The 27,822-nt window shown below is 41.2% G+C and overlaps 1 protein-coding gene across 1 annotated transcript in view; it reads left to right on the plus strand.

Annotated features, from left to right (window-relative positions):
* Positions 1 to 27,822, plus strand: part of GLI3 (GLI family zinc finger 3) — a 309,607-nt gene that overhangs the window by 24,794 nt on the left and 256,991 nt on the right. The window contains exon 2 of the mRNA XM_056857509.1: positions 7,753 to 7,915. Within this exon, the coding sequence (XP_056713487.1) occupies positions 7,792 to 7,915 (124 nt within the window). The 5' untranslated portion in view covers positions 7,753 to 7,791. The remainder of the gene's footprint in view (positions 1 to 7,752; positions 7,916 to 27,822) is intronic.

Raw genomic sequence — 27,822 nt, forward strand, 5'->3', positions numbered from 1 at the left:
ACATAATTGATGTTTATCTCCATTTGTGTATCCAACAAGGGACTTCGCATGTCCCCACAGTCTATTAGCACATCCATTAGACAATGCATCAGAGAAGCCTGCCTAGCCAGTGGTCTCCAAGTTCTGAATGGGATCACAGCCCATTCACTGCGAAGCGCAGCCATGTCGGCGGCATTTTTCAAATAAGCCTCAGCTGAAGAGATCTGTAAAGCAGCTACTTGGTCCAACGTGACTACCTTCATTAGACATTATCGAATCAATACTATGGCATCCGCCAAAGCTGCATTCGGCAGACGTGTTTTACAGCACGTGGTGGAAGATGATGAGGACTGAGTTCCCACCCATTATTTCATTGCTCTTAGAGATCCCAAAGATCAAGATGCCCTTCCTTCAGAGCAGGAAAGGTACATTGTTTACTCACCGAGAAGGTCCTTTCCGCTCTGAAGTAGAAGGGTATCTTGCCTACCCGGAGATGGCAACATCATCTTACAAGGGTGGACTGAAGCACACCAAACTAGCCTACAGATTCGATCGGCCTAATAATATTGTAGCAATAAATATAGAATAGTTCTAAGTTTATCGTTCAGTTTATTGTTGTTTGTACTCCTTGTTTGTGAGTTCCTTTCTCTGTCTCTTGAGCTTGCTGTAGAATAACTAGAAGAGGAGGTGTTCCTTGCCAGGAAACAGGAAGTTGTTAGTTTCGTCCTGCCTACCCCTAGCAATGCGCGAGAAACACCCAAAGATCAAGATGCCCTTCTACTTCAGAGCGGAAAGGACCTTCTTGGTGAGTAAACGATGTACCTTTCCCACCTTTGTCTTTTCCAAATATTTTACATTTTAAAGTATAATCCAATATAATGCAAATATATACATTATGTGTAAAGAGTTGTCAAGTCTCGACTCACTTATGGCAACCCCAGCAAGGGGCTTTCAAGGCAAGTGAGAAGCAGAGGTGGTTTGCCATTGCCTTCCTCTGCAGAGTTTTGCTTGGTGATCTCCCTTCCAAGTACTGCCTCTGCTTAACTTCTGAGATCTGATGAGCTCCAGCTATACCATGACGCCTTACCTCCTCAAATATATTAATCAAACAAAATAACCTTTGCATGAAGATTATTCTGAGCACAGAATCTGACTTTCCTTTTTAGAGCATTATTTTGGAGCCCAAGTATGCCAAGCTGTGCCTAGCTGTGATTCTACCAACCCCTGTGGTGCTCATGACTGGTTGAAGAGCACCTCCCTGCCATTTACTTGGGTTAATAAGGCAGCAGTAATACCTTGAATGAAGGAAAGAGGCTTAGAGGTGGTATTTCCTTGGCCTGTCAGGTTTCTCTACTTATAGTATCTTTGAGGCACTGCAATATATAAAACAAGAAAATCGTAAAGAGCTGTATTCTCTAAGTCTACTTGTAAATGAGAGACAGTTCTGTTCTCCTAACTGAAGGCCTCTGGAAACTGTAGTTTTAGGAAAGGAATGGAACTGTCATGCAAAAGAAAAATAATTTCACAATGACAATTACCGGGCTTTTGGGGGAAAGGCCTTGGTATTTAAACCAGTATTTTCAACCACTTCAGATGTGTAGGATGAATTGCTTCCTTCAAGTGTGTCTGGCAAAGCTGTGTTTTGCACAGATACTACCTTTGTTTTTTTAAAGTCTCAAACCTGCCTCTGATCCACTCCCATGTTACCAAGATACATGCTTGTATGCCTGTGGAGAACTAGGTGACGCTGCTTCATTGTTGCAGTGTTCATCCTGTGGGGCATTTTGCTTGTGAGTCTCTCCCAACCTCGGAGAGGAGTTTGAAGCTAAATGGCAGGCTGCTTGAGGAAAGGGAATGCAGGAAAAGATAGCTGTTCCACCAACTCCTTCAATGAACTTTCTGACTGTATCCAACTCACTGTACCTTGTCTTCTTCCTAACATGGTTTTGGTCTTTAAAAAGGTAAAGGTCCCCTGTGCAAGCACCGAGTCATTCCTGACCCATGGGGTGATGTCACATCCTGACGTTTCCTAGGCAGACTTTGTTTACAGGGTGGTTTGCCAGTGCCTTCCCCAGACATCTTCCCTTTACCCCCAGCAAGCTGGGTACTCATTTGGTCTTTAGTAGCATAAATAAGGGTTGGCAGTGACAGTGCAGGAAGAAGAATAGTTTTCTTAGTAGATGCTGGAGTTCTTCACGTGTGAACCCACTAAGAGAATTTTCTATTAGCTTGAGATCTTGCCCAGTTGTTCCAATCTTTGAACTGAAACTGCCTTGGCTGCTTCTCAATCAAGGGGTTGGATCCTGTTTTCCCTTTTGATGCTTTCCTCAGGGTGGAAAGAGCCCTTCTTCTGTTGCAAGATACTCCAAGCAGTCCCTCCGAAGTTTTCAAAGAGAGTTCATTTTAGCATGATGACTAACATACAGTAAGACCTGTTTAAGATTGACCTCTCCTCCACTTTGACAACGACTCTTTGCATGTTTATCTGTTCTGGCCAGTTTTCATGTGGATTATAAGCAATTTTGATAAGAAATGTAAAACGGCTCAAAGCTAATTTGTGCAAAACACAGCTTATGCTTTGGTTTGTGGTTACGCTTCAGTGTGTCAAATCACACTAAACTTAAATCTAGTATACTGGTTTTCATTCAGGTGGCCTCCCTGGGGAGATGAAGAACACATCCAAGGGAGGTGCGATCTTCTCCTTGGTCTCCCATGGAGGCCACCTACTGCATGCCGAAACCCAGTATACTAGATTTACATTTAGTGTGATAATTTGACACATTGACCACAGTGTGTGTCTTGGTTGGCCAGTAGGTAGAGTATCAGCACACCTCTTCTGAGTCAGTTAAACACTGAAGGGTGTGTATTCTGTTCTATGTAGGCTAATCGAAATGCTTTCTTCCTGCAGTGTTTTTTTTTTTTTTGCTTGCGTGGTATTTTTTTAATGTGAGGGAACGTTTAAAATATTTTCTCTCACCTGCAGGCCACTTTAGTGCCTCAAGACTATACCACCTTATTTGTTTCCATATGTAGCTTTTACCGTGAGTCAGCCAGAAGTTGTATATTTGGGTGCCAACACAGGCTGATGCTGATTCTGTCTTGCATTAATAGTTTGTTTGCATTTGCTACATACTCGTTAACATTTCCTGCTGTCATTTCCAGTGGGCGTCGCTGTTGTCAGTTTCAGGCATGTGTGAAAGAAAGGACCAATGAGCAAACTATGAAAGGGTGATTACAGGAGAGAGATATTATGTGAGCCAATATGGATGTCTCTCTCTCTCATGCAACTGCTTTATTGGGAATATTTGCCAGAGGATGGGTTGATTTGCCTTGCTTAACTTATAATGTATCTTCTGAAGGATGAATTTACACCAGTTGTTATCCTGGAATGTCCTTGGAAAAGGTATCTTTCTTTAAAGACTTACACTAGTTGGGCCCAGGTTTTCCTATGGATTGCCTTCTTTCCTGGCAATCTGCCTGGCTATTAAGAACCTCATTGGAGGCTGTGTTTTGGGTGTTCCCACCCTCTGATGTGGGGTGGCTGACTACTAGAGCTAGGGCATTTTCTGTTGCGGAACCCTTTCTTTACTTGAACACAGGAGCACATGAAGCTGACTTCTACTGAATCAGATCCTTGGTCCATTGAAGTCAGTATTGTCTACTCAAATGGCAGCAGCTCTCCAGGGACTCAGGCAGAGGTCTTTCACATCACCTACCTGCCTAGTCCCTTTAACTGGAGATGCTGGGGATTGATCCTGGACCTTCTGCATGCCAAGCAGAGGCTCTACCACTGAGCCACAGCCCCTCCCCTTCTGTTTGCCTGATGCCTTTTCTTTTTTAGTTCTGCATACCACATGAAAACATGTCTATTTTTTAGGGCTTTAGGTGGTAGCTAAATTTTGGGGCATTTTTTTCCCTCTTCCTGCCCTCTTGACTTGTTGATATTATACTGTGGTGGTGCTTCTTGAACTGTTGGTATTATTAGGTTGATTATTGTTGTTTTTGATATTACTGATTATCGTAGTGATTTTATTGATGATATTGATGCATATTTTTAAGTATATTTATTTTTATCTCCTTGCATACCAGCTTGATAGCTTTTTGTTGGGAGGAGGCTTGGATATACATTAAATAAAAAATTTATAGTAAAATGCTGCATCCTGGGTAGAACCACTGGTTAGTATTCCACTTTCCTATCGTGTTTGGTGTGATGGATTATCTGGATCCATGCTGCTGGTTGAGGCGCTTTCCTCTTGGAATGCTCCTGTAGTGGCACAAATCCATCCCACAGGATCCATCCCCTTGTCTAAATGGAAATTGCATGGAGTTTTGTCCACTTCCTGACTGAAGCCCTGTTTAGCCAGTTGGCCCGTGACTAACAAATGTCACATTTCAGGTGATAAGTTGGAGCCTTTCCTTTCTGCAGTGTACCAGATGTTATGCCTTTTGAATCAGCAGGCTGTGGTGCATACTCACAAATGGACCTATTGGTGGGAAAGGCCCCAGTGCTGACAAGGAAGGCCTCCAGCAGTAGGCTTCATCTTCAGGGCAGATTAGCTGTCTGGGAAATGTTCTAGCTTGTCTGTGAAGGTTCATTTACATGGAATTTAGGGGGCAAATGAATTAATCGAAACACCTGCAGTCTTTGGAGTAAAAATTATGGAAGTAGATGTCAACTCAAGAGGAGGGGAATTTCTTTAAATTAAACTAATGGTGCTGTTTGCTGCCAGCTTTCGGAAGCCCTGACTTCTAGGGCTGTGAGTTTTGGATAGAGTTGCCACCTAAAGATCTCCCAAAATGAAACACATTGTGAGATCTTAAGGAAATGATGTATTTACATATGTCAGAATATTACCAGTTCTTTACTACCCTTGTAGTGAATTAACTTAAAGTGCTTTTTGAAGAAGAAGAAGAAGAGTTGGTTTTTATATGTCGACTTTCTCTACCACTTACGGAAGAATCAAAGCTTACAAGCACCTTCCCTTCCCCACAGCAGACACCCTGTGAGGTCGGTGGGTCTGAGAGAGTGTGACTAGCCCAAGGTCACCCAGCTGGCTTCATGTGGAGGAGTGGGGAAACCAACCCGGTTTACCAGATTAGTGTCCGCCACTCATGTGGAGGAGTGGGGAATCAAACCTGATTCACCAGATCAGAGTCCACCACTCCAAACCACCGCTCTTAGCCACTGCACCACGCTGGCTCTCAAGCTGTGGTGCATCTCTTCCTTTTTCCTTCCTTTGAGTGTTTCTCAAAATAAACCATAATCACTCCTTGAAATAAGAAACAGGTGGTGAAGAATTATGGTGTTGCAGGGTTCTTTTCCACCACCAAAATGTCTATGGCCACTGCTGCAATTCATCTCTGTATTTTATTGCAGTGTATTTTTAGTTCTAAGCCTGAAAGATTGTGGTACTTGATTGCATTTATTTTATTTATTTACTCACAAAATGTGTATCCTGCCTTTCTGCCCTCACAAAGGATACCAAGGCGACTAACAAATACTTCATAAAATCGCATTTAAAAACCAACCACCCCACAAAAAATGAATAATTAAAACGATTAAAAACAGAGCTAAAATACGTGTGTGTGTGTGTGTGTGTGTGTGTGTGTGTGAAGTGCAGTCACATCACTTTCGATTTATGGCGACCCTGTGAATTAAGGACCTCCAAAATGTCTTTTTGTTAAAAGCCTTGCAGAAGTCTTGCAAACAGAGGGCTGTGGCTTCCTTTGTTAATTCAATCCATCTCATGTTGGGTCTTCCTCTTTTCTTGGTGCCTTCGACTTTTCCTAGCATTATTGTTTTTTCCAGTGAGTTTGATCGTCTCATGATGTGACCAAAATATGATCGGTCGCTTAAGAATCTTTTCTATCTCTCTCATGACCGCCCTTCCCAGTCTTGGTCTCCTTCTGATTTCTTGGTTGCAGTCTCCCTTTTGGTTGATGATGGAGCCAAGGAATAGAAAGTCCTTAACAATTTCAGTTTCTTCATCGTCAGTCTTAAAGTTGTGCAATTTATGTAGTCATTACTTTTGTCTTCCTGATGTTCAGATGTAATCCTGCTTTAACACTTTGTTTTAACCTTCATCAATAGCTGATTCAAGTCTTCACTGTTTGCTGCCAGTAATGCATTGTCATCTGCATGTCTCAAATTGTTAATGTTCCTTCCGCCAATTGTTACTCAAATACATGCAAAGGTATAATAATAATGATAATAGTAACAACAAGAACAACATTGATTAGGAAGGAGGAATCACTGCTACTGTCCAGGTGACAGTGTCCTAAGAGGAAAAGGTTCTGGAGCTACATTTCTCTGCATTCTGTTCTTTTAGCAAAATACAACAGGAGCAGCTAATTAATTCCAAGTGATGTTTAAAGGTTTTATGTTATACATCAGAAAGATTTGTCATCTTTCATGGATTGTTGTTGGCTGACCATAGTTGGCTGTCCTGCGGTCAGATCATAGTTGTGCAGAAACATTTGGGTATCTAACTTCATTCCTAAGGAGAGTTACTCCAGTCTAAGCCCATTTATTTTATTGGGCTTAGACTGGAGTAACTCTCCTTAGGAATGCACTGTTAGTTTGTATGGTGAAGTTCACCGCTCCAAGAAAAAGGTGACTCAGCCTGAGAGATATAAAATGAACTGTGAGCAGCAACAAATGACTCCAAAAGTAGAAGGTGAAAGACAGAATAACAATACTTGTTCCCTGTGGGGATTTCCATTTTAGGGTTGTTGTTTAGAGAAAGCGATCCTACTGTTCCTGGTAATCACCTCCCCCCAACCCGGGTGTGGTGTTCTAATAACCCTTTTTAGAATTACATTTCTAAAACAAACAGAATGAACTGTTTATGCGATCAACCTTGAAGATATAATTCACTGCCGTGTAGCTGGACTGATATAAATGTCGAAGTTTAAATATTTGGATTTACAGTCAAATGGGTGATCAGTTCAGCTTCTGCTATATAGTTCCAAACTGGAAGGAGAGGGGGAAATACTTGGCTTTTTGCCAGATCCCTTAGAGATTATTCAGTTTGCTTTCCTTCCCCCCTTTTTTTGGGAGCAAAGCTTCTTGCAAATGCTTTGTTCTTTCCACGCCACTTGGAAGTAACTGAATTAAGTCAAACTTGCTTCCATGTAACGCAGTGAAGACAGCAGCCAGTGGAGCTACAAGTAAGAACAACTAATAAGAATGATAGATAGTATGGCATAGTCTATACCAAGGGTGTCAAACGTAAGGCCCGAGGGCTGGATCCGGCCCCTTGAGAGCTCTTATCTGACCCGCGAGCCAACTGAGGCAGCCACCTACCCCACTTTCAATCTGGGTTGGCGAGGCATGGCCCAGGCCGACCAATTGACATTTATGTCATATCCATCCCTTGTAACAATTGAGTTCGACACCCTGGTTTAAATCCAGTGTTGGATTTGGACAGAGGAGATCTGGGTTTAGCTAAGCCTAGGCATAAACTGAAAACCAAAGTATGCAAATCAGTAAATAAATAATATTGAGCTCATTGGTGCTGATTGCACACATTCTCCATCTAATTTGCTTTGCAGGGTTGTAGTAAGGACAAAATAATAACCCTCATCTATGTTGCCTTAAGTTCCTTTGGTGAAGGATGGAGTACAGGATGTGATGAGTAACAGAGAAAGTTGATTTGATGGGTTTTGTTGAGAGGGCTAATGCCAAAACATAGCATGATGTTCTTTAGGTGGGAAGCATGTCAGGGTTTCTAATCCATCTTTGAAGGTTTATGGTTCTGTTGTTTTGTTCAGGTATTAGCGTGAAGAGAGCTGAAGTAATGAGAAGTCATCATGGAAGCCCAGTCCCATAACTCTACCACGGGTGAGAAGAAAAAAGTTGAGAATCCTATAGTGAAATGCTCCACTCGGACAGATGTCAGTGAGAAAGCTGTTGCCTCCAGCACAACATCCAATGGTGAGTAACAGCAGGGATTTACTAGCAGCCAAACCTGCCATAATTTAATGTGCTCCGCATTCCATGGGACTTGAGCGTTTGCACCTGGATTCAGTGTTTGTTCTAAAGAGAAACTGAAGCAAGTAAGCAGAGCTGCGGAGGGGGAAAGAAGAGAGTGGAAAAGAACGCGTGTGTTTCTGTGTGGAATTCAATGAGCCCAGTTCTGGCATCAGACTTGGTCTTTTTTTCTCCAAATTATCTAATTTGGGTCGTAAATAATGATGTTATTTATTATGGGAAGTTCCTATTGTGGCATTTAGGAAAATCATGATTAGCCTGGAAAGCATTCAAAATACGTTACATTTTACCATGGAAATTGCTTACCCTAGTTAGATAATTGGTTACTATAAAAAAGACAAAAGTGGCCTTGTCAAAAATTAATGAAAGGCGTTTCTTTTCTCCCCCCCTTTAAAAAAATGTAAATATACTAGTCTATTGTAAACATCCTCCCTCTCAAACATATTCCTCCTGGATTTCTTTAACCACTCAGGCAGAGCAGAGAACTTATGAAGGAAGCATGCTCTTTTTGGAAACGTGAATATGCAGTTGGAAGAAATCTACTCATTTCCTTCCAGAATGTCATTGCTTGGTTGGTAATTTGACATGCACACCATCTAAGCTTTTCCCTTTTCATCCCCCACCTGCTTTCCAGTTTAATTTAGAAAGACTAAGGTCATTGTTCAAAGCCCCTGCTGTAGTAATTGAACCTTTTTTGTTCCGTAAAACAGCCAAATAATTTGAACCCATGACTTTTGTCTGATGTAGTTTTAGAAATATCTGTAGAAACAGTGATATTTCCCCCCCCCCAAAAAAAAAGACGGAGAGGAGGTGTTCTCTTTTCTCCTCCTCTAGGACTTTCCTGAGTATTCCTGTCAGATCTCTCCAGGCGTTTTATTTAAATCCAGATAGGACATGTTGCATGTGTTTGGTAATTTGGAATACATGAAACTGGTAGAACCGTATGTCTAAATTAAATTAAATTGGACATACCAAGGGTGTCCAAGCTTTGTACAAATTCATAGTGAATGGGTGGGTGGAAGGGAGATGTGAAAAATAAGTGACTGGTCTAACTAATGGGAATGAATACAGCAGCACTGTAGGAAGTTAGTAAGAAACAGATATCCAGCTTCTCATGCTGGTAGCTTGGCAAGTCTCCAGAAAATGAAGGCTTCTTCACCAAGAGCTCGAAGCAGGAATCTATGGTTTGAACTATAGAGTCCCTATAGATTCTTGGGGTCTAGGGGTGACCATCACAGGCAGAAGTCCATTGGGGTGTCTTATCTTCTGAGTCCTGTGAATTTGTGTTTTTAGCCTCAAAATGTGGTTGGAGTTCAGTTACTTTCATATGATCTTCCCATAGTACTGCAGCAAGTAGCAACTCTTCTGTGGCTGCATGCGGATGTCACACTGAAGTTAAGTACAAATTCGTGTGAGCTTAGTTTGTTGCTGGACTTGTCAGCTCCTGGCTCCTAACTCTCACCCCTCCCTGGAGAATTGCAGATAAAATCTTTCTCCAGTTACATGTGACATACTAATGCCCGTGTGTATATTAACCAGGGTTGGAGGAAAGCATTTGTATGTCATGAATAATGGTTATTAGTTTTTAAGAGAAGTGTGAAGAGCAAGGCATTTGTGTGAACCTGGCAACCGAACCACATTCATGCATATTTTTTTTTGCTTTGCCACAGTTTAATGTGATGTCTGAATGCAGCCCATGTACTACTTACAACACAGAATGAATTCTACGAACACTCAAGGACCAAAGGATTCAGCTAGAGATGTAAAAATCTGTCAACTGTGACTTGACTGCAAAACACACACACACTAGCAGATGTACCATGGTCTGTTGGCCGATAGTTAATAACATTTACATAACACGTTTCAGAGCTCGCAATTCTTTGCATATATTACCTTATCTTGGCAAATGTTTATGGTAACCTTAAAAACTACTACTCCACTGAGCTGGATCTCTAGCTTAAGGAGACTCCCTCTAATGTAAGTGGCTCTTCCTTCAACAGATAAGCTGTTTAAGGTGGAGGAACTGCTCCTTAGGGTGGAGTAGGGTATCTGTCATCTCTGTCTTACTGATGAGGAGGTGATGTGACGAGAAAATAAGGCCTGATTGAGCCCATGGCTGAGGTGAGATTTGAAGTGAGAATTCGTAGCCACTGTGCTACATTCACACAATGTTCTAGTTGTACTTAGTCAATAAGCATGGGTGGTTCACTTTCCACCCCACTTATAAATGGACTTATGCTGACAAGAACAATGAAGAGGTTTATCAGACTGGCACTTAGTTAAATCAAGGGCCAGTTCACATGGTGCTTTTTGATATGGTAAAGATCCCAAGATGCTTCTACCTCATCAGTTTCAAGTAATGAATATTTCTTCGAGACATGGCCACATATGGCGATAGCTGGCGTTTATCATGTTGGAGATCCTGTTAGCTGTCAGGCCTTTCCCCAGATCAGCCCGCACGCTTCCTGGGCATGTGGTTCCCATGAGTTCGCGTGCAGCAGTCTCCCTTTCAAACGCCACTGAAAAGACGAGATTTCGAAGTGCAGGGATTGGCCTTTTCTGCAACATGTGAAATTGGTCCTTAGCAGTAGCTACCTGTCTTGGGTGGGGGCACACATAAAGTTTGTTTCGAGCTTGAGACCTTTCATTCACTCTGACCTCATTTTAAAGAATATTAATCCAGATCTTTGTTTAATGTTAACAGTAGTCACACGTGTCAAAGCTGCACGACAAACAGCTTCTGAAATGGAGGGGAGTTTTAAAACCACCCTGTGATATGGCATATATGCTATACTTGTGTATGCATATATGTCAGCAGCTAGAAGAAAAATGTCAAAATGTTCTTTGCTGCTAGCGCAAGCCCCGTGAATCTTGGCCAGCAGACTTATTTTGATTTACAAAAGTGAAAGATTTGGGGTCACTGTGCATGAATTTTCCCCTGGAATACAACTTTACACATACTGGCTAAAACGCTCGTATAAAAGCATACCTGAAGGCATATGTAAAGACCCTGGTGGGTAGATCCAGCTCCAGTTATGTCAGGCACCTGTGTAATAATTGGAACGTGGTTAATGGGGATATTAATTACCTTTGGGGAAGGAGTGAATTTGAAATTCATTATATAGTTGCCCCAGACTCTCTAAGGGAAGATGATTTATACAAGTAAAACATTCCTAATATATAAAAATGTTGGAAATGTTCTGTGGATTAACACACTAAATAAATACTGTTTTCCTTTCAGCAATATTGTGCAGTTTTGGAGGGACTGGGCTTTTACTCAGTTAATTCCGTCATTTGCTTACATTATTGTTTAAATAAGTTTGCCCCATTCATGTTCCCAGGAACTACCACTGCATTTTTTTTAGACAGGCAAAACAGGCCAGTCTTCCATTCCTTCAAAGTGCCATGCAATTGCCTTCAGCTTTGTACTTCTTTATATGGGAGAACAATTCCCATGTGCCATCATCAGGTTGGGTTACCAGACACAAGGGATTTTTTTTTTTTTGCAGCCCCAGGAATACATTTAATGATGGCACTTTACTGTTAATTTAATAATTTGTGTATGGATTTTGGCAGAGCTGGGCCCTAAAATAAATACCGAAAGTATAGTTAAGCACTGTAAAGTTCAGCACCTTCTTAGCTGTTCTCCCCTGTAATTTTTGACACCGGCAGGTGTTCAGATTTTGGCTACCTTGTGCTCATAGTCTCTTCCTCATAGCTAAGTAGGGCTGTAAATTTTAGTTGGTTTAAGCAACCGATTAATCAGCGGATGCTTTTGTTGAATGATTAGCGGAGTCAACTTTGATTGCTGGGACTGTAGGCTATGGATACATTTGCTTATTCTTTAGTCTAATTCAATAGCCTACTATACTGTGGAAAAGACAATATTTAAGATGGCTCTTCCCTCCTATACTGTGGAAAAGACAATATTTAAGATGGCTCTTCCTTCTATTCATCAGTGGCAGCTTTTTAAAAATTACTTTGAAATTTATCTGCGTCCTATAGCTCTTAAAAAAAAGAAGAAAAGAAAAAGCATTGATAAAGTGGGTTTGAAAGTCTATGTTTATTGAAATATAACAACGAACAGCCCATTTCTGAAGGGGGGGATAGTTAGTTGATGGCTGGGAGCGGCGCAGCTGTGCTGCCTCCTCAAAGGCTTTCCAGTCGGAAAATACACAAAATACAGTATTTAAAAATAGAAACCTGTGAAACACCTCCATGGAGTTTCACAGGGCTACGCCAGCTATTTTGCTGGTGTAGTGATACTGCAGCATAGAGTGGCATTCTCAGGCCGAAAGGGGTTTGAAAGCTGACTAATGTAAGCTCTGCCTCTGGGAGTGCCCCCAAGACGCCAGCGCAGGCCCCTGCTTCCAGGTTTGCCTGTTGCATCGCTCTGTGGTGCCAGCATAAGTGCCCCCACACTGGCACCTGTGCCACTTTATCACGGGGTTACGCCGGCTCTTACGGCGTTTTGGGCCCTTCAAGATTGCACGGTTAATGAATTGGTTAAGAGGAAGGCAGTCAATTAAAATTCTTCAGTAGCTGACTGCACTAATATTAAAGAATAATTTAAAAAATAATACAATAGTATGGTTCATTTGTGGCAAAACCACAATGGTTAATGCCACATGTGATACTGTGATATAGATCCATGTTTATACTGGTCTTAAAACTTATCCCTGCTTATGATGACCAAATGACCTTTTCTGTATTGCTATTGGGCTCATTTATGCATGTCCCACAGAAATGTGGAAACAAATCTATTTATGTAGTAGGGTCTCATGTGCGTTTCTTGACATGGGAGCCACAGCAGGAAACAGTGGGATCCATGGGGATTTTGTGTATAGTACAGCTTTATCACACATACAATGTTCCTGTTAGGTGTAGAAGTGGATTGCTGAGACTGGGAACTAATTTAGTAAATCAGTACCAAAATAAAGAATGATCTCAAGGTTTTTACATATTTTCAGAATTCAAAAATAGATATTTTAATAAATATATTAATAGTTTGCTTAATCACTATTCAGCTACTATTTTTTCCACCGATAATTTCATTTTTTTGTAATAGCGGTATACTTAGTATTAAGTCATCTCTATTCAACTTTCTAAAGTATAGCCTGTTTGCATATTTAAAACAAACAAACATGTTTAGAACAAACAAAAAAATTGCATCTGTTTAGTAGAAGGCCTGGTTGCACAGAATGCTTCTGATTTCTCTTTGATAGATTAAAAAGCAAAACAAAAACAAAGCTGAGAAACAAGGTAAGGTTGTTCAAAATGTACTAAATGACTACTGACGTGTTTTGCCAAATAAGCCCCCGTATGCATCTTCCAGCCATACCTGCATCACCTCGTAAACCTGTCTTTAAAAACAACCACCCCAAACCCCAAACAGTGTTCTTTTTTTCTGGACACCACATTCATTAGCGAAGTTCGCAGGGTAACATATGAGTTGAGTGACAGCTGTCTGGGGTATAAGCGTGCATTTTTCTCATTGGCTCCACCACTTTCTAAAAGGCTCAATCTGTTAAACAGGTTGAAATATCTTAAAGGGTATTATGCAGAGTTTCTCATCATGCAAGCGAAGAAAAACTGTCTAAAAAAATTGCTTTTATAACTACTTGTAGATGGATATTGGACACTAGCATTACATGGCTTTAAAAAAACAACAGCCTAGCCTCATGTAACTTTCCTTCATCTGTCAGTTGCTGTTAGGTATGACTGGTTAAATAGAATATTATGATCTTATAAGTACTGTTATCAGTTGCTGGGGACAATCAGGATGTCAGTCTCCAGCATGCCTTCCTTACGAGAATCAAAAGGCATCTATGGCTGCTTCCAATGGGAGACAGTCTGCTGGGTTTAGATGACCTCTGGTTTGATCCAGAAAGGCAGCATCTCTCATAGGGAACACTGGGGGGGGGGGTCCCCTCATGGCTGAGACTAGTGGTCACACCAGATCGAAAAGATAAGGAGTACTATGTAACCTGTTTTTAAGAGGGTTCCTTCTTGATCTGGTTGGCTACCATGGAGGTACCCAGCGCTAGGTAGCGCTACTCAAGATAAATGTCTGATATCTCCCCAGCTTCATGATCTGCAGCAGGCTGGAGTCCTGACATCAAGCACCTTTTATACAAGTTTCCCAGACTGCCTTTTAAGCTCCCAAGAATGTAACAGATAAGAGCAGAATCCTGTCCAGTGTTTGTGGGTATGTGTAATCCTCTAGATTGCTGCAGAATGAGTTCAGGTGTATGGGATGTTGTGGTGAATAAGGATGCTGAGCATGTGCATATCTCCTCCACACAAGCCTGTTAATACCCTTGAGTTCTAGTTTTCTGAAAATCTGTATGTGCCAAGTGTTATCCCCTTATAGAATACTGGCATTGCACTTGGCTAACCACAGACTTTGCTCTAGGGTTAAAATAGCACCAAATGTGTTCCGAAGCTGCCAGCATTTCCATTATAAAATCTTAATTTCATCTCCTCGGCCATTAAAATCTGCTCCAGGCTGAAACTTACATAAAAACTAATTCTGGCACAGGATATAGTTGGAAAGCATGTACTTAGAAACTTGTAAGCATGCTTTCGCTTTATTTTAAACAACAACAACCCCCCCCCCCCATTGCTCTACTGGAAAACAGCAAGACTTCTTTATTGAAATTTAAATAAAGTTTTGGAGATTGTTGGTCTTGTCCCCCCCCCCCCTTGCTCTTTTTAATTGCAGCATTTCCAACTTTAGTAGTGTCCAGGAGCAGGAAGTATGTCTTGGTGTTTGGTGCAAAGTTTGGAAACGTTTCAGTTATTTTTTTTTAGAGCTGTTTCATGTCATGCAGTCAACAGTTTCCCTGCGTATGTAGCCAGTTTCACTGGAGAGAATACTGTCAGGGTGCACACCCATACTATTCCCTGAGCTTTAAGAACATAAAAGTTGTATTGTTGAATCAGACCCAAAGTCCATCGAATCCTTCATCTTGTCTCAAACAGTGGGATTCGGAAGATGGCAGAAATTCATGCAAAGAGCAGGAGCCGACTATGACTCCTCATGCAGTGTGCATAAAATAAAAAAATGTTTAGGAAGGTTCTTACGGTACAGTTGAGGGAAAGTCACTGGAAGAGTGGCAACATGCAAGTTGCCTATGTCTGTTTATTACCAAAGAAATGCAACACCTCTATGTTAATGAGCTAATGTGCTAATAAAAATTCAACATAGAAAGGCTAACAATAACAGAATCAAGTACCAAATAAATATCCTATAATAATTCAGTGTATCACAACATTGTTACTAACCCATGTAACTCATTCTAATTGATATACACAAAAAGCAAGTACAAAGAATATGCACTGGCTGGTTACAATACAGTCCATATAAGGGGAAGCCATAGTTCCAAAAAACGATGAAGCTCCAGCAGTAGGAAAATGGTCCTCTAGAATTGCTCCGTTTCGGTGTCCTTCTTCAGTCCCACAACTTTATGAATCCCCTCAAAATTCTCATAACATTACACTCTCTTCCAAGGCTTTCAGCCCAGCATCTCTCAAGTTCCATAATGGATACTGGTACTATGTGTGTTTATTGCATGGACAAGAGCCTAAATGTGTGCAAAGTGTATGTGCATAGGTACTTTGCACACAGTCAGGACTCTGCGTTCACTAGGGTTTCTGATCAGGCAGACAAAGCCTATGCCTCTGCATTTGCATGCATGTAGACTTCTGTTCACAAGTTATGCCAAATACGCTCAGGGCACGGCTGGGGCCAGCAAACATGATCCTGTTCTTTATTTTGACAGTTCATACTCCCCGGATAATAATGTGTGAACTTTCGTGTCTCAGACATTGCAGGGTAATTGTTATGTTATTAATAGTCACTTTAACCATGATTTCATGGGAAATGGGCTAACTATATTCAAGATCAATAACAGTTTTATTGGTTCAATCATAAGCATAGCCAATGGGCTTGGACACGAATAATTTTATTTAGGATTGCACTGGAAATCTACTAAATACCTTTAACTTAGACTTGGATTTTCAGGATTTTGTGGTATTACACTGACATGTGATAGTTTCTCCAGCGTAATCTTATATTCCAGTGCGCTAAAATGTCTTGCAACAGGCCTGCATGTGGTCAGGGGAATCCAGATAAGCACTTCTGCTGTGCTTCATTTTACTGTCTCGCTACCGCTCTTTGCATGTCTCCTATACATTTGTACTTCCTCCTTCCCGAATTGCAGGCTTAGGAAAAAAAAGTTGGTTAATGCACAGTTATACCTACGTATGCTGGTTCTGGAGGGGATGTGTGCTGAGATGCCCCTTGAACTGTTGCAGACACTGTAAGTATTATCTGACTATCTCTTCAGTTGCTTGATAGACAAGTACTTCTTTTCATTTGGGCATGTTTTGTCTAGTTTTTCTGACCCATGAACTCTTTCTAGCGTAATCTGATATTCCTTATTAACCTATTATTCTGCCTTAAAAGAAAAGAAAAAGAAAGAGCTAATTATAAACATATGTAGGTTGTGGCCTTTGACTACCTTTATCAGAATCAGATAGTTATTGAGAACATACTTTAATGTGATAGAAAGCAGAAATGGTTATCTTACTGGTGAAGAAACTTGAAACCCAACCTGACAGATGAATAAAGGAGAGGAAGTCCATTTGTTCTCTCTGGCCTTTTTTTAAGAAGAGGAGGCATTTTGAGCATTCTGAAGAAAAAATATTCAGCAGAATCCTGCTTCATAAGGAATTACATTTCCATGCCCTTTTCTTATACATTTTAAAATTTTTGGCTTTCAGACACACCACAAAAATAGTTATTAATCCTGTTGGTCCTTTTTTAGAGGCTTTTACATATTTGATCCCATGACAAGATGCAAAAAGTTCAAAAGGATTGCTAGTTATTGTGTACTGCTTGTGGTATTTAATAATTACAGCATACTGCAGTGATTATGGGGCAGCCCAGCCATTCACCTTCCCAATAACAGCCTGCAGTGATCAAGTATTGAGTTGGTCTTGAGATTGAGCATGCATGCCACTGTGTTAGGAAGTCACTTGCCATCTGGGCATGTTGACATACATGCAATTTGCTTGACTTCAGTAATCCTGTCCCCTTCCAACAGAAGAAGAAAGCAGAAGTTAGGTGAATCATGCATAGATGTACACCTGGGTCATACATAATGTTCAGTATGTGGTTGTGTGTAACATTAAGCCTGTCCCGCATAGGCAGACCCATGTCTAAATCAGCAAAATTTGTCTGTTCTTTTCATAGGCAGCCATGGGAGTGTCTTAACATTTTGATTTGGCCTAGTATTTAAGTGATAATCAAATATGTTATTTTTCTAAAATGTGTTCTGGATTATAGGCAGTGAATATTTTAGTTTAGTATTTCAGAGATTCTCCGAAAGATAATCACCAGACGCTATCAATCAAGCTTTAGGCTTACTCACTGCCTTTGCTGTGTGGTACTTGACATAAAATAAAGCCACCTGGTTTTTGTTGTGAAGGATCCTGAGCTTGAGCGCTCACTTGAATGAGCTCACTTGAATTCAGCAATGATTGCCTTCCAAAATTCTGGTCCCATCTTTAAGCATGGCTTTAACTGTGGTTGAAACTTGAAGTCTGAGGCTCTTTTTTCTTGTACCTTGAACCAAATGATTGCTGCATCCTTAATGATTAATGCCATGTTGCTCATAGGAGGCGTGTGTCTCTCTGTACATTATTATCCTGCCCTTCCTCCCAGGACCTTAGAGTGCTGTACATTGTTCTCCCTTCCTTTGCATTTTGTCCTTCCAACAATCCTGTGAGTTAGGTTAGGCTGTAAGAAGGTTACTGGCTCAGGTCATCATGGTTGAATGGAGATTTGAACCTGGATTTTCCAGGTCTTAATCTGACACTCTAAAGTATCACCTTCCATTGTGGGTCAAGGGGGTAGGTGGGAATTGTATTACTTCAAGTATGTGTAAAGGGGAGGGGAATTGACTCATCCATTCAGCCAGGCTGGACTTCTCCTCCCTGCCTTTGACCAGCCAGTATTAGCCAACATTGTACTCTCAAATACAGGAACATCTCCAGGGTCATAGTTGGAGTACACATGAAGCTTTCTTATACTGAATTGGTCCTCAAAGTCAGTATTGTCTACTGAGACCAGCAGCAGCTCTCCAGGGGCTCAGGCAGAGGTCTTTCACATCAGCTCCATTGCCTAGTCCCTTTAACTGGAGATGCCGGGGATTGAACCTGGGACCTTCTGCATGCCAAGCAGATGCTCTACCACTGAGCCACAGCCCCTTTAATGGTTTTTTAAAAATTTTCATATTTGATATGCTAAGTATAGAGTAGGAACCGTGTAGGAGAGCAGATTTGCAGTGCTGATTGTGAGGGGTGAAAGGGTTGCCTGCGTGTGTATGCGCTGGCAAAGCTGTGGAGGTTCTTTTGACATTTAGCCTTCCTTGGCACTGTAAATTGAGTCACAAACCTCCAAGACTTGTGGCTAGTGAAGTTCAGAATGTGAGAATTTTGGATTTTCTGTAGCAAGGTCATTGTCACCAGCTGAAGTTCGAATGACTTCTGTAATACTGTGCAAAAAGGATTGGCTTCCATTCAGCAGTGATCCCAGGTGAAGCCATCCCCAAAGAGAGAGGATTTCTTAATGATCTTTCACCACTGCACTACCAAGATAGCAGAGCTTTACTACAGTGTTATAGGAAATATTATGGCAGTAATACAATTGTCAGTGGAATGGGCTTTTGGCGATAAAAGCATTTGTACTTGAAGAGTTCACTGGAAATTTAACATTTGACATTTCCCTCATTTCATACAATTTTTAAATTTTAATTACCCCAAACTGAAATAAATAAAAATATCACACAGTATATAAACAATGGTGGTAAGTCTACAGATAGGCATCTATAAAATGTTTCCAAATATCTAAAAATACACCCATGCACAGTTGTTGTCTATATGCCATACATTCAAATATTGATCCATTGGATTACTGGAGGTGGGCATTTATCTTTCCAGTGTTGTGATGTAAGTCTTTTAGCAACAGTAAGGGCAAAAAAAAACAAAAAAAAACAAAACCTTCATACAAATGGTTTGCAGCTGGTTCTCTAAAAAACAAAATACACGGGCCTAGTCCTGATGGCATTCTGGTCTACAGTTGTACAAACTTGTTCTGCAGGTTAATTGGTGAATTCTTGTTAAATTGCTTAACAGTGCTATAAATGGCATGCAATTTTATTAGTCTGGAGGTGTTCTGTATTTTTCTGTTTCCTGTGTTCAGAACTGTTCCATCATTTTCTGTAAAGCTGAAAGGTATAAATCACATATTGCAATCTATATTGGCCACAATCCAGTGAATACAGTGTTAGGTGCTCTTAAGCCCATTAATTTCAACAGGTCTGAACACTCTTATCTCTGTGCTGGATTTATGGCCATTATATTTTGATTTCCTTAGTCCTGTAAAGTAGATCACTGTTACGTCTATTTTATTGTTGGGAAATTGACTTAGAGAGAGGGAGAGACTGATTTGCTCAAATTCACACAGTGAGTTTGTGTTGGGAGTAGGACTTAAACTTGGGTCTTCCAGGTCCAAGTCCAACGTTTAAAGGATGCCATATGATGACAATATTAAAATATCTTCTGAATCATAGAGTACACTAGAAACTGGTTGGCACATTCTGTTGCCAGGATGTATACAGAATACTGAGCTGTTGAGTGTGTGAACTAATCCTGAATTTTAAATGGCACCTTCTTGAGCTTATGAATTTTCTTCTTAATCAAATAGTCCTTTCTGTATAGTTTTTCTATTGTGTACCACCTCTTATTTCTTCTTCCACTATCTAAATCTTTAAGGGAGTTTGCAGTAGATGTTGTCCAGAACAGAGGGACCACTCAAGATAGAAGTTCAATTTATATGCTAAGTATAGTGCCTGGCTGTTATGCTAAGCAAAGTTGGGGGCCTCTTCTCATCACATGACAATAGAGCCTGTGACCATAAGGCTGTGTTCTCTGGACTTGTGCGTAGACTACTAGTCTGCTCAGCATGAGAACAGAGTATGAGTACTTTGTATTTGTGAGGGATTATCCAAACAGAACAGAAGTGTGGAACATTTAGGATTACTGTGTTTCCCAGTTGGCCAGGTTTTATGTGGAATCTGGGCATCCCACCCCTGGCTGGTTGGCCTGCTAGATGAATTTCTATCTTTCATTTATTTTAAAAAGGCAGATATTTAGACCTTCTAGATCCGGCCCTACAAGTAAACAATGAAGGTAGTTTTCTGGTTATTTTGCTCTGTGGAAACATCCTCATTCCACCATCCCTTTTATTCTAGCCAACAATGGAAGTTACAGCTGTGATTGACAGGTATGGGATGCCCAAGGGAATGCTTGCTCCCTGTTGCCAGGAGGGTCTGCTGCAGAGATTGGTAGCTCCATCTATGTTTTCTTCTACTTAGGGCTTTAACTGGCTTCTAAAAATAAGTAGGTGTAAGGAAAACACCTTGGACCTTGTAAATATCCAAATTATTCCCAAAAACAAAACAGTAATGTAATAAAATAGATATTCTTAAAAAATATCAAATATCAAACCCCCTTCATAGCTCTGTCTGTAAGATTCAGAGAAGCAGAAAAAAACTAAGTATTTTGAGAACCGGAAAATAATTTTAGATAGTGTACTGCCAGGTCAAAATAGCCAGATTGGGTGGCATTATTTGGTGGGGATATTTGATGGGCAATAAGTACTGGACAGACAAAAGGAAACACTTCTTTGCTCAACGAGTAAGTAAATTATGGACTTTGCTGCCAGCAGATATAACGATGGCCGTGAGGATAGATGGCTTTAAAAGGGGATTAGACAGGCGGATGGAGGATTGGTCCATCAATGGCTACTAGCCACAGTGACAAAATGATCCTCCATATGCAGAGACAGTTACACCTTTGAACACTAGTGGTAGGAGGCAATACTGGGGAATGGTGGCTTGGCCTCCATGCCTTGTTGGTTGGCCTTCCAGAGCAACTGGATGGACACTGTGTAAAGCATGATGCTGGGCTAGATGGTCTGATCCAGCAGGGCTCTTATATTCCAGTTGTTCTAAAGAAATTTGGAAGTTTGTACGATTTGAATGTACAGGTTTTACTTTGGAGTAAATTAGGGTTAGACTTTGAGTCCACAGTCCTATTCACACTTCAGTGACAATAAGTTTCCTGGAAACCAATGAACCCTCGATGAAATGAACAGGAGGTTGGTGTGCACAGAACAGAAGCCCAAAGGTTATTACAGCAACCATGTGGACTTTCTCTTTCTGTTAACCAAGTCTATAACGTCATAAGCTTGTATGTGTTCAGTGTGTAACTGTCAGGTGCTCAAGGCTCCAGAGAAAACAAATGAACTCATGAAGCTGCCTTCTACTGAATCAGACCCTCGGTCCATCAAAGTCAGTATTGTCTACTCAGACCGGCAGTGGCTCTCCAGGGTCTCAGGCAGAGGGCTTTCATATCACCTACTCACCTAGTCTCTTTAACTGGCGTTGCCAGGGATTGAACCTGGGACCTTCTGCATGCCAAACAGATGCTCTACCACTGAGCCACGGCCCCTCCCCAAGAACCTCCTACATGAGAAATTCTGTTTGTGTGTGGACTGAATTGATGCAGAACCATGTAGCTGCAAGACTAGAGTCCCAAAGGCCTGGGGACTTGCTCCATCATTCTTTCTCTCAATCCAGGTTTCCTTTTGTCTCAGAAGAGAAGCCTGAGTAAATCCTGGCATGAGAAAAGGGAGAAAGATGTTTTTCTATGATCCCTCCCCAATTTTTTTGTGTGCATGCAACTTTTATATTTTTTGGCCCTTGGTTAAAAGGAGGAGACACAAACTAACTGGTAGATAACTCAACAGTTAATATGTTTAGATTAGCAAAATTAGCAGACAGTTTGCATAATATGCGAATTAGGTTATGGGGTTTGGGTTCTGGAGAGTGCCTCAGTTTAAGGAACTCTCATCCTTTAAAGTGAAAAGCGTGTATAAACAGGCACGCAAACTGGGATCTTTGCCTCTCCTGCAGCTAAAGCCTGCATGCTTTTTGCTTTTGCAGTGGTTTTGACAGAAAATAATGGCCAGTAGATTGAATGCTGACTCAATAGCTAGTTGTTATCTCTCTCCCCCCTGTGTTTCAGGTGAGCAACGAGCCTAAAAAAAAAAACACACCAGTTGTATTCTAATGTTTTTTGTCCCATTTTGCCACTTAAAAAAAAAGGACCTTATTGAAAAACTAGTTCTCGGGTGAGAAAGGGGAGGTTACCATCCAGTCAGTGCTGTGCTTGGCCAGCTCCTGCTTTAAACACAGAAAGCTGAGTTTTTTTGAACTCAGTTTGGAAGTGACTGTCCCACAGAGGGTTCAGCACTCGAAATCTGGAAACACCCATAGAACAGCAAGAGGGCATTTACAGTCTGATCTTTTTTTAAAAAGTTTACTACGGAGCTAGTATTCCTGCTGTATTCAGTGGACTTGCTTCTTAGTAACTTTATTTATGATAGCAGCCACATAAGTTATAATGATATCACCAGGCTTTGACTTCATACTTCTTATATATTGGATACTTTACATGCTTTGCACATGGACGATATTCTGAACAAACAAAACAAGTCTGAAATCGTCATCCTAAACCTTACACAAGCGTGGATATAGATCTAAAGATGTTATTGTGTGCCATAAGATTTGGGAAGTGTAATCTCGTTTATATTCTGTTTCCAGAAAAAAACAAATGTAATTTCATGTTTGCAAAACCATAGTTGATATTCTAAAATTTCTTTCTTTTTCTCATTGCAGGAAATACTGCACAAAAGTTTGACTCACATCCCTTGTGAACCAGACTGTTTCCCTCTTCCTATTTCCTTTTCTTTCTTCCCTTTTTTCCTCTTGTGCAACTTTCTTTTTCTTTCTTTCTTTCTTTCTTTCTTTCTTTCTTTCTTTCTTTCTTTCTTTCTTTCTTTCTTTCTTTCTTTCTTTCTTTCTTTCTTTCTTTCTTTCTTTCTTTCTTTCTTTCTTTCTTTCTTTCTTTCTTTCTTTCTTTCTTTCTTATCCCAATTATTAAATCTTTGGAGACCATTCCCACATGGTTCTGTAAATGGTAGCTTCATCCTGAGTTCTTTCATCTCTTTTCCTGCTCTCCTGGCTTGACAGTTGAAAAGGTCTGACTGCGCCACACAATGGTTTGATTGGTTTCTCTAGGGGAGGCTTTTCCCTGCCTCATCATTCGCCAGGCAGGTGGACCAGAAAGTCTCTTGATTCTTTTGTTGCCTCTCAAAGTCCGAGGTCTTTGACTGAATAAATCCTCCGTCATGGGATAATTTTCTAAAAGGAGACTGAAAGATGTGAGAGAAAAGCCTCACTACTTGGGTGCTGAATTAATGAAATAACTGGGCCTTGGAGTTTGCAATTGAAAAATCACCAGGAATGCAATGGGTGGAGACTGGCTGCGGAATGCTCGGGCTGTTACTTCCCTGCCAATAAAGTAGGAGAGCTTGGCGCTCTCTTGCTAAATGTGTTGGCGCATCCGGCATCCTTTTGGCTTTATTTGCATTTGTCACCATGTTTGTGCAGGGGAACCAGGGCAGAATAAAAGTCATCCTGGTGCAAGGTCTGGTTAGTCATTAGATTATAACAAGTGGATGGAAAAGGCTTCTATATGACAGAACTGGGGTTGAGTTAACACAGGATGAAAAGTAATTTACAGATAGGCTGTCCTCAGCCATCTTTGTAGCCTCTGATAAGGTTTCATTTCAGAATGGATAGGCGACATTTCCACTTACGGGCCCATTCTGCAACACCTGTGATAACAGCTATTGGATCCTAATTGAAATTGGTTTCAAAATGGATTTTCACTTTTCTCTGTCTGTGGAAAATATTGAATGGATTCAGAGCTGCCAGAGAATCCCAGACCTTGGAAAATGGAGCAGGAAGCCGGGATCATCTTTCATAACAGTGTCGATGATATGACAGTCTTGTTATCTGTCTTATTAATGAAATCATTGATCACCTGATGAGGGAGATAATAAACGGTAGTTTGCTGCCATTCAAGAAACTCAGATTCATTAAAAAATATAGGGGGTGGGGGAGATGGAGCGTAGAAAGCCAAAGAATAAAACTTAAGCCATTTTAAGATGTATTTACGGTGTGTTTGTGCGTGAGGATAATTTTCCAACTTTGACTCATAGCTTGCAAAGCAGACAGACCATCCTTAAAACCTTCCTAAGCAAGGTAAAGGGGTGGTTTTGTTTTGGTCATTGGTATAATAAGTATTGTTTATGATCACAGGCTAATAAGCCTTAGGAAAACTTAAAGCAAATATAATGATATTAATTTGTGGTGAGTTAAATTGAGTGAAAACAATTCCTTGACGTGGAGGAACATTCAAACAAGAGAGCCCCCACCTGCAATCCAATGTGGTACATCCCTGACAAAGATTTTCCCATCTCAGAGTGAGGCCTTAGGTTCTTGAAGTGCAAGGTTGTTTATATACAAGGAAATGGGGCTTAAATTATGGACCATGATTGAAAGGAGTTCCTTCAAGGGCACACAAAAATCTTTGCATTCGTACAGTGCTTTTACCCCTTCCACATTTCCTTGGATTGCTTGTCAAACTGTGCAGACTGCCTGTTGGAAGGAAGGGCTTCTTGGAAGCCATACCTCATATTCAGGGCTTGGTTCATGGCCCTTTAGATCGATAATGCCACCCACAATCACAATATACAGGGTTCAAATATGCTTATTTTTCAATTGGAAAGCTTATGGTGTAATTCCATAACAAAGTGTTGGGTTGCATGCAAATTCTCTGATCTTCAGGCAGTGAAAATATTACTTGGAGGCCATGAGTGATGTCTTGTCATTTCCTGTGAATTTAATCCTAGTTTTCTTCCTTCTCCTCTTGCTCCTCACTGCAAACATGGATCAGCGTGGTACAGTGGTTAAGAATGGTGGACTCTAATCTGGAGAACCGAGTTTGTTTCCCCATTACTCCACATGAAGCCTGCTGATTACCTTAGGCCAGTCACAGTTCTTTCAGAACTCTCTCAGCCTCACCTACCTCACAAGGTGTCTGTTGTGGGGAGGGGGAAGGGAAGGTGATTGTAAACCGCTTTGAGATTCCTTAAAGGTAGAGAAAAGCGGAGTATAAAAACCAACTCTTCTTCGATTGATCCCCCATTCAAATCTGAAAGAGGAGATGTCATCAAAGTCTTTAATGATGTCACTGATCTCTGAGTGACTAGGAACAGAGGTTTTTAGAATTTTGCAAGTCTGTCTTTTCCTTATTACCTCAGATCAATTAGCATTTTACTGTTATGGTTTAGCTGTCAACCATGGTTTAATATTAATTCTACAGCTGACTTTGTGGTTCATTTTAAGTTTCTCACTGCATTATATATACCATCAGTGTACATGGTGTAAATTTTTGTGTTTGTCCATTGTTGAAAGTTTGCCTAGGAGTACCAGTTTCCTGTTTCATAGAACAATAAAATCTAGCAATAAAAACAATAGCATAGCAGCAATATCAATACACAAAAAAAAAGCATCAGCCATGGACTTCCTGAGGTAGGGAGTTCCACAACTTTAGTGCGACCATGAAAAATGGCCTGCTCCACATGCCAATCAGCCCAACTTCCACCACTGGACGCATACAGAGTGGCACCAGATGAAGACTATAATTCTGGGTAAACTCATGTGGGTGGAGGCAGTCCTTCAGGTGCCATGGCTTCAAGCCGTTTCTGGAATCACAGAATTGGAAGGAACCGCCAGGTTCATCTAGTCCAACCCCCTGCACAATGCAGGAAATTCACAACTACCTCCCCCCCCCACAACCCCAGTGACCCCTACTCCATGCCCAGAAGATGGCCAAGATGCCCTCCCTCTCATGATCTGCCTAAGGTCATCGAACCAGCATTGCTGACTGATGGCCATCTAGCCTTTGCTTAAAAACCTCCAGGGAAGGAGCGCTTACCACCTCCCGAGGAAGCCTGTTCCACTGAGGAACCACTGTAACTGTTGGAAAATTCTTCCTAATGTCTAGACGGAAACTTTTGTTTTAATTTCAACCTGTTGGCTCTGGTCTGACCTTCTGGGGCAGAACCCGTTGGTTCTGGTCCAACCTTCTGGTCTTTAAAGGATTTTAAAGATGAACACTTATAATTGGGTTTGAAAAAATGGCAATCAGTTGCCGTAGCACGGGAAGATACGGTCAGAACAGTGGGAATTTCCAGACCATCTTCAAAGACAGCACCATGTAGTGGGTTATAGTAGTATAATCTGGGTATGGTGACAAGGGCACAAGTGACTGGCCATATCATCACAGCTCAAATTATACAGTTTTATTCCACTTTTCCACTGTGTAGATGCACAGTTAATACAATAACACAGCTCTGAAATAATGAATTATTTAAAACATTCCTAAAAAACACAAAAACAGAAGAAGGCTAAGACGATCTGGCAGAATAGGAAGGCCTTGTAGGGGTGAGCATTCAAAGAGCTACCACTTGAAAGGCCTTGCTTTTGCTATGAATTGTACCTAAACCAGAGAAGGTACCTGATGCAAAGTTTCTCCAGAAGACTTATAAGGAGAGAAAGTGCTCATTAGGAATATTGATCTTTTTTTTTTTTTGCCTTCAAGTCACAGCTGCTATATGGCAAGGCAAGAGATGTTCAGAGGTGGTTTGCCATTGCCTGCCTCCGCATCACCCTGGTATTCCTTGGAGGTCTCCCATCCAAATACTAGCCAGGGTCAGGGCCGAGAGTGTGTGACTGGCCCAAGGTCACCCAGCAAGCCTCCGCGGCGTGAGTGGGGATTTGAACCTGGGTTTCCCAGGTCCTAGTCTGACACCTTAACCGCTACACCACGCTAGCTTTCATTGATCGACTGCATCTTATGAAACAGCTACATGGGAACCAATATCACAGTCTGCATCAGAAGTTTAAAAAGAGCTCACATGATCAAAGTTGCTATTTCTCTAAAGGGCCATTACCCACATTAGGAGATACAAACCTGGACTTGCTATGGGACATAGAGTTCATAGGAGGCTACAGCCAATTGCGTGGTAGACACTTGCTGATGAAAGGGATTTCCATCAGCAAAGCAGGACTTCCTTGCTCCTCCCCCTGACACCATAACCTTAAATGCGCCACGAAAGGCTGCTCCTTGGGACAGTGTGAAGGAAGGTCAGAGGTTCAGATCGATTATGGGGCTTTGAGAATGCCTGTGTTCATGCATGTATTTCAGAAACCCTGCTGAAAGCTATAATGTATGTGTGTGTGTGGCGGGGGAGGGGGGAAGATAACTGGTAGTCTAAGAAAGCTCTCTGAATCTATCTGAGTTGTACTCATAATTGCTTTGGTGTTTATCAAAAGAAGGTCATTTGCACTATCTTTAGATACTCATCCCTATCTGTAAACAGTTATCACTCCCATTCTCAGGCTAGTCCACAAACTGGAAGTTTTCTAATAGAGAGAATTAGCAATAAACAAGCCCGAGGCAATTTTCTTTGACAGCCAATGGTAAACCATAAGAAGTAATTGGTTCTTGTAGGTTATCCGGGCTGTGTAACCGTGGTCTTGGAATTTTCTTTCCTGACGTTTCGCCAGCAACTGTGGCAGGCATCTTCAGAGTAGTAACACTGAAGGACAGTGTCTCTCGACAACATAAGAAGTAACTTTAATGGTGATTTACAGTTCTCTTCTGGTTTCCATCCAACTCCCCCCCTTCTTGTGCTTCTGTTCCATCTAAAAAGGAATTTTTCAGATATTCTAATTTCCCTTTCAAAATGCAATCAATCCCAACTCAAGGTGCATCTAATCCAATTTTTATGGTATGTTCACGGG

Source organism: Euleptes europaea, chromosome 11, assembly GCF_029931775.1.
Source record: "Euleptes europaea isolate rEulEur1 chromosome 11, rEulEur1.hap1, whole genome shotgun sequence".
Taxonomy (NCBI): Eukaryota; Metazoa; Chordata; class Lepidosauria; order Squamata; family Sphaerodactylidae; genus Euleptes; species Euleptes europaea.